The sequence below is a fragment of the Musca domestica genome, unplaced genomic scaffold (genome assembly GCF_030504385.1).
Source record: "Musca domestica strain aabys unplaced genomic scaffold, Musca_domestica.polishedcontigs.V.1.1 79, whole genome shotgun sequence".
Lineage (NCBI taxonomy): Eukaryota > Metazoa > Arthropoda > Insecta > Diptera > Muscidae > Musca > Musca domestica.
In genome coordinates, this window is record NW_026712406.1 from 1,052,988 (window position 1) to 1,061,140 (window position 8,153).

The 8,153-nt window shown below is 36.8% G+C and overlaps 1 protein-coding gene across 1 annotated transcript; it reads left to right on the forward strand.

Annotated features, from left to right (window-relative positions):
• Nucleotides 1–2,243: 2,243 nt before the first annotated feature.
• Nucleotides 2,244–4,118, forward strand: LOC131806539 (uncharacterized). The gene is made up of 3 exons (XM_059130725.1): nucleotides 2,244–3,548; nucleotides 3,613–3,836; nucleotides 3,897–4,118. Exons 1-3 carry the CDS (start codon nucleotides 2,930–2,932, stop codon nucleotides 4,092–4,094), a joined length of 1,041 nt encoding a protein of 346 aa, XP_058986708.1. The 5' UTR covers nucleotides 2,244–2,929; the 3' UTR covers nucleotides 4,095–4,118.
• The last annotated feature ends 4,035 nt before the right edge of the window (nucleotides 4,119–8,153 follow it).

The window sequence follows — 8,153 nt, forward strand, 5'->3', positions numbered from 1 at the left end:
TTCGTACAATTTTAGTACACGTTGGAAAAACCGTTCTATCCTAGACACAAATAGTTATCACAATATTGAATTTCACTATTTAGTACAAATTTCAGTATTTTTGTACGATTAACCAACTGAGATCTTAATATCAAATTGGAGGATCCCATCTCTATCATTTACCCAATCCAATCCAATTTAGTACCACACAGTACTCTTCAAACAGCTATAGTTCACAGTTTCAAAACCACCTCCATATCTTATCCACAGACACCAACAATGACATGTATATCAAATTTCAGTATTCCCGACCTATCACCCAATACCAAATTTAGTACCATTTAGTACTTTTCGTACAAATGTAGGACGTATTTCTAAACCACCTCTAAATATCAAACACAGATACCATCAGTAATCTAAATATCAAATTCCAAAGTTTTATATATATCCCTTCAACCAATACCAAATATAGAACCATTTAAAACTTTACCTACACATTGTCTCATATTTCAAGTACTATCAAATTGTTCAAAATATAGTACAATTTCGTACTTTTCGTCCACTTGTAGTACACTTTTCCAAAAACACCTCCATATCTCAATTCCAGATACCAACAGAAGCCTCATTATAAAATGTCAGTATTCCAGACCTATCCCTTCATCCAGTACAAATTTAGTACCGTTCAGTACGCGTATAAGTATGTGCGGATTTCCAAAACCTGCTCCATATCTCAATTCCAGATACCAACAATGACATCCATATCAAATTTCAGTATTTCGGCTGCATTCCTTCACCCAATACCAAATTTACTACAATTTTTAGTACTTTTCGTGCACTTGTATGGCGCATTTTCAAACCACCTCATAATCTCAAACACAGATGGAATCAGTAATCTAAATATCAAAAATCAGAATTTTTCTCTATCCGTTCACCCAATACCAAATATAGTACCATTCAGTACTTTTCGTACATTTATAGTACACATATTAGAAACCTCCTTCATTTGTCCAGGCAACGCATGAACAGCGACACTAATATCAAATTTCATAATTCTAGCACTATCTTTTCACCCTATATCAAATTGTACCGATATAGTACTATTTAGTAGTTTTCGTGCACTTGTGGTACACATATCCAAAACAACCTTTTTATCACGAAACCACTACCCATAGGAAGCTGAATATGAAATTTAAAAATTCCAGCTTTATCAGTTCTCACTAAACCAGATTGTACCAAATTTTGTACCATTTAGTACAGTTCGCACACTAAGTACACTTTTCGAAAAAAAAAAAACACTTTCATATATCAAACTTCCATTTTCAACCTTGATTCTTATACCAAATTTGAAGATTTTACCTCTAGTCATTCACATAATAACAACTGGTACCATTTCAGAAGTTTAGTGCCATTTTTGAACTTTTCGTTATCTTAAAGTTCGAGTTTTCAAAAAACCTTTGGTATATCTATACTATACTCTATCAGTGACTCACAATCCAAATTCTTCTAGCTCATTCCATTGGTGCAAGTCTTATCCAACACCTTAGAAATAAGAGTGAAACTCACTCAAAATTTCAAAATTACAGCTTCATCCGTTCACCTTGAACCAAACTGCTCCAAATTTAGTACCATATAGTACAGTTCGCAAACATATTACACATTTGCAAAACCACCTTCATATATAAAACTTACATTTCCAACCTTGATTCTCATTTAAGATTTTACCTCTAGCCGTTCACATATAACCAAATGGTACCATTTTACAACTTTTCGTAATTCCAAAAACCCTTTGGTACATCTATTCTTCACTCCATATCGTTCCGTTTTTCCAACACAATTTATTCAAGTTTTAGTACATTTTAGTACTTTTCGTACCATTTTCGTACCTTCGGAACAAGAGTGACCCTCCCCCCCCAAAAATTTAATATTCATCCTTTCACCCTAAACCAAACAGTTCCCAATTGAGTACCATTTAGTACAGTGTGCACACTTAGTACAATTTTCCAAAACCACCATAATATATCAAACTTACTCTCCGACCTTGATTCTCATACCAAATCTCAAGTTTTTAGCTCTATCCCTTCACATAATACCAAATGGTGCCATTTTTGAAATTTAGTACAATTTTAGTACTTTTTGTAACCTTGCGAAGTTCGAATTTCTAAAAATTCTTTGGCACATCTGTGATGCACTCCATCAGGGATTCTCATTCCAAATTTCAGAAATTCTTGTCCAATACAATCAATGTCCTCCATTTTTGGTACATTTACGTACCATTTTAGTACGAATCTCCAACAACCAAGCCTTATCACACGACTCGAATATTGCCGGAAGAACTTCTTTAGGTTTTCTACAGACAGACATCTCTCTACAGTGTGGTATTGGTAGAAGACCTTCTGCAGGTTTTCTATATACATATAGGCTTTCTCCAGAGTGTATAAGGTTATAAAGGTTCCTGTAGACATAGGGCTCTATAATGGTCTCTTTAGACCAATCTGGTCTTCTATACACAGAAAGATCCTACGTATACTCCTATATATAGCTTTATCCTTTTGTGAAGTCAACTTCCGATGAAAGACCTGCCTCTGGAGTATAAATAAAATTCGAATACTACCAACCCACCAATAATAGAGTCATTGCACGCACTCCTAGTGATTCCAATATAACCTTCAAACAGCCACAGAAACAAGTCTTTGTTTTGTGTCGGAGAAAAGAAAGTTAATCCAGTTGCAAACAGAATGGAGCAAAAATTGCTGCAACAGACGCGTTTGCGCTTAGTAGCCATCAGCAACTCCAAGTGTGCCGAACGCCACAGTATTCAAGCGGAAAGCGAACAACGAACTACACTTCAAAAGGATTATTAGAAATAGACAGAGGAAGAAACCATAAAACCCAACAACTTAGCAGACACTTCCACCTCCAACCAACCTTTGGCTAATTTACCTCGATCGTAATGCGTGGGACGTGTGTGGAACTTGTTTGTGTGGTGGCTGCTATTATGGCAGCTATACTTATCGGGCCCTCAAACCAATTCGAAGAGGAGAAACAAAAGCCAATTCCAGAACCCTCCACGATCGCTGCTGCCATAAACAGCAGTGGCGAAGAGGCAAAAGCAAACGGAAGTGAGATCGACAACACCAACGCCTCTGGTGGCGGGAGTGAAAGTCGAAACTATTTCAAAACATCACCCCCAACATCCGGCAGCAGTATGACAGTGGCACAATTTCGTAGCTCAATACCGATGCGTATTTACGAATGTTTACGTGATTTTAGTACGTTACGTTGCACCAAGCTGTTCGTTTTGCAAAAACTGGAAGAACGTAAGAATTGGAGCAATACAGGTAATCTGACCAAAGATTTTCTCAATCAATTCTTTGGCGAGGAAGATAAAATGGCCAGTTTGATTTCGGAAAAATTTCGTAAGCTCAGCGACAAGGAGTTGAACAAGAAGTTGGTGCTCAGTCTACAGAGATTCTTTAAGAATCGTGATATCAAATTGCAATTTCTGCCCGGGCTAATGGTGAAAGTTATACCCAGCAAGGATAATAAATTGAAATTGAGTTTTAAGAAGAGTAGGTCGGATTCTGACTCTAATATGGGATTGAAAACAAATTTCGGATTTTGTATTTTTTTCAGAAAACAAACAAAAGTATGAGGCTCGGGCCCAGGACACCTCCATTCTGGCTGGTTCTCTCAAAGATCACAACATGCTGGACAGCAGTCTGGAGGGCCATGGTAATCTCAGTTTGGAAGATGAGGAAGGTGATGGAAAATCGAAACATAAAAGTCCCAAAAAGAAAATCAAAAAGGACAAGACTTCGTATAAGACAACCATACTGAAGATGGCCGTGCCGGTTATGGTAAGTTCGAATGTGGATTGTGGGTTATTTTTATTGGAATTTTATTTTCTTCTTCTTCAGATGATGCCAGCCATCCTCATGGGCACATTCCTACCATTTATTCTCCCCGTTTTGAAAATGGCCACTCTCACCACCATGATCATGAATAATACCGCCTTTATGGCTGCCTTGATTTATGCCGCCCGCACTCATGTCAATGCCCAGCAGGAACAACCAATTAATTACAGTTATGGCAGTCATCCCATTGGTTATCACTGAATCTGAGCAGGCTGTATTTTTTGTTGCAAATTCAAATCTTTGAAAAATGATTTAATTGTAAAAAAAATAAAAATTTGAGTGCTACTTTATTTATGTACCGATTATCGCATAAAATGTTCTGAGATGTATTCCACATATCCCTATTTCATTCTGAAGTCATCGAAAACATTTTTCAACTTTTATGGGGAAGGTACAGGAATAAGAGGACCGAACTCATTTTTGTACCTCCCCCACGAAACTCAAAAATTTCGGAAGAAAAAAATTATAATACGTATACCTCGCATAAAACGATTTAGTCCAAACTTAGACCGTGGTACTATTAAAGGGTGTCCCAACTAGAACACAATTTTATTAATTTGGGGCCATTCGAAGTGTCATTATTTGTCATTTGAACAATTTTAGTTAGAAACCAGTAAAGAAAACTTTAAAGTCGGGCGGGGCCGACTTTAGGATACCCTACACCACTTTGCTAATTTAGTAGAGCTCCACATAACAATTAAACGTTTTTATGGGAGAGTTCAATCATACACGCTACGATTATAATTTAAAGTTCAAAAGACTCAATATGCCGAAGCATTTGTATCTTTTAAATTCGGACTTTTATTGCCCATTTGGTGCACAATTAATTTGAAATAGGATAAAGATATATATGGGAGCTATATCCAAATCTGAACCGATCTCGATAAAATTTGGCAAAGATATTGCTGAGCGGTATTTGAAATATTTCCCTGAATATCGTTGTTACGGAGTGCATATTACGGCTGTGGGTAACAAATATAACAAATCGGATTAACATTATATATGGGAGCTACAGCTATATCTGAACCGATCTTCACCAAATTTGACATAATAGCTTCTAGACTCAATTCGGTCTTAAGTGCCAAATTTCATCCCATTTGGACAAATATTAGACGTTTGGTACACAAAAAAGGGTAAATCGGACGAAGATATATATGGGAGCTATATCCAAATCTGAACCGATCTCGATAAAATTTAACAAAGGTATTTCTGAGCTGCATTTGATATATTTCCCCAAATATTGTTGTTACAGGGTGCATATTACGGCTGCGGAGGACAAAACTAACAAATCGGATGAACAGTATATATGGGAGCTATAGCTATATCTGTAGGCGGATATACAGGGTGGGATGAAAAAACTGAAACCAACTTCAGATTGATGTCATTTCTAAGACACTTGTCCGACAGCTGTTGAAATTATTCCAGTGACAGCTCATTATATTGTTTACAAGTGTGCAAAAGCATTTTGGTGAGAATTTTCTAGCACTCCGGCTCGTTTGTGTCTTGTACCATCACTCGTTACTGTGATACTGGAAAATAGCCACATTAGCAGAAATGGTTCGAAAAATAAAGAAGCGACTTAATCGAAATCCGCGTCGCAATGCCCGAAAAATGGCTCGTGAACTGAACATATCGCAATATTCCATTCGGCACTGAAATCCACAAAAATTCCAAAAAGTGCAAGAACTTACACCCTGTTAGAAAGAAAATAGACTCAAAAGAGCTTAAGAGTTGCTTCGCGCCAACCATTGTGACGGTGTGGGCCGCCATAACAGCCGATGGTCGCTCTCTGCTCGTATTAATCAGAATAAATGCCGAATATTATCGCGAAAATATTCTGGAAGGGTGTATTAAAGCCTTGGGCACGCAAACATTTTGGCCGCAGATCTTGGAAATTCCAACAGGACTCAGCACCACGCTCAATTCAACACGCGCCACCCAAGAGTGGTTACAAAATGAGGTTCCTTGCTTCATTTCCAGCGCACAATGGGCACCAAAATCTCCGGATACCAATCCGTTGGACTATTGTGTTTGGAGTATTTTGGAAAGCAGGATTGGCACTAAAAAATATCAAAGTGTCGATCAACTCAAGCAAGCGCTTCGCCGGGAATGGGCTGAAATACCGCAGAGCAACATTCGGGAAGCATGTGACGGTTTCATTGACCTAATTCGTGCCAAAGGTGACTAATTCGAACAAATTTAAACTTATTCTAAAATTTGATGCTATTTTTGACATTTTTTACTTTCATTCAATACAATTTCAAAAAAAAAATGTAAAAAAAATATTGCGTTTAACTTTGTTGCAGTTTTTTCACCTCACTCTATAAATATATTCTTTCCTATATCATAAAACTTGTGCCGAATTTATTAGGAGAAAAAAGTTATTAATTTACTTATTATTTAATTTTATTTAGTTATTATTCCATTAATCAAAAAATTAATCAATGTCTCAGAGATGCTAGGCATCCACAGTTGAGAAGCAATAAAAATAATATTTCAAATGTAACATATATCCAAAAAATATAATTCGTAGCATACTTTCAGGCGCATATAATTAAATCCCAAACCAACAAGTAGCGGTCTTGTTATGGATGAGGGTAGTAAACATGATTTAAGACGGCCGAAAATGGGCCTCATCAAGATACAATCTCTTGGGCGACATCCGTTTTAAAGCATGAAGACTGGTGCAAACAAACGTTGTTGTAGCAATCCTGTATTTCTATACCCTTCACCATTCTATGGAGGCTGCACTAACTTGGTCATTCCGTTTTCAACTTCTCGTAATGCTCATGATAGACCCTATACAGCCTATGACTAAAAATTACATATGCAGGCCCAAATCTTCGCATAGCCCCCCATATAACGATACTTCCAGATATTCGGTATTTTGATGATTTTGCGACATCATTTAGCAGAGTTTTTAAAAATTATTTATTTGAAGTTCGCAATGGATACTACTTCTCATGACAGAAAATTAACTGTTCAGATCCACGTCTTCGTATAGTCCCCATATAAAGGTACCTGCCATTATTCGGTATTTTAATGATTTTAGCTACATTTTCAACAGAATTATCTCAAATTTGGTATTTGAAGTTCCTAATAATCACCATCCTCGCCGACAGAATATTGGCTGTGAAGTACCACGTTTTGGTGTAGCCCCGTTTAACTATAACACCTGATATTCCATTTTTTCTTTAATTTAGCGTTTCTTCCAAATGGAAAAAAATTCGGCCCGGCCGAACTTTTCTGCTAGAAATTACAATAAAAAAGTAACTCAAAAAATTCATAAAATCTTTGTTTATATTTCATGCATACGTTGACAATGACTGTGTCACAAATGGTCGACTGGCTAGTTAAAATTTCGTATACTCTTTCCAACATTTCGGCCGGTATCTTTTGAATAAATGCTTAAATGTTGTCTTCCAATGCGCCAATTGCAACGGGCTCGTCTGTATAGCATCTTTGAATAAGTTCGGTCCAAAGTTTTCATTAGCTCAAAAACCGCACTAAACTGTGAATTATTATCTGTATGCATTAGTAGCTTTTGCAATCCCTCTGGCTGATCTTCAATGTAATCCCTCTGGCTCATCTTCACCCCAATCCCTCTGACTGATCTTCAGTCCATAATCGATGCTTCTGCTTATTTACATTGAGCCAAAAAATGAGCTTCATAATTTAAATTTAATAACAAAATGGATTGGCCAACTTTCCAAGAGTCCATTCATCAAAAATTTTGCTCGTTCGGTTTAACCGTTTTATTTGGGTGGATTAAACTGACCATAAAATGGAAGAAATGCACAGTGAACTTTCTCAACAGAGCACGCATTTTGATAATGCAAGCGTTGTTGATTGTTGACGATCCATTATTAAATTGAAGATATTTGACAGTGGACAAAAAAACGAAACGAGGATGAGCTGTAAAAACAGTATTACCAAAAAATATTAATATCTAAAAACTCACCGTTTATTTATTGTAAAGAAACATCTAAGACCCCTTGTTTATTTGAACGAAAATCGTTGGTGCTATGAGAAGACATCCTGTTGCAGTCCATAGGGGAGCCTTTTAACAAATATGAATTATTTGGCATTGTAAAGAAAACGTGAATGAGGTCCTTTTATCAGTTTCAATTGTTCGCGATCGTTTTAACATTTTACTTATATCGGTTCCCATGCTGAAACAACAGATGGCTTACCCACTTTCTCCGCTTATGGTCCTATCGACCTTCAGTGTCAGGTCTGATCCATTATTTCCGACCTATT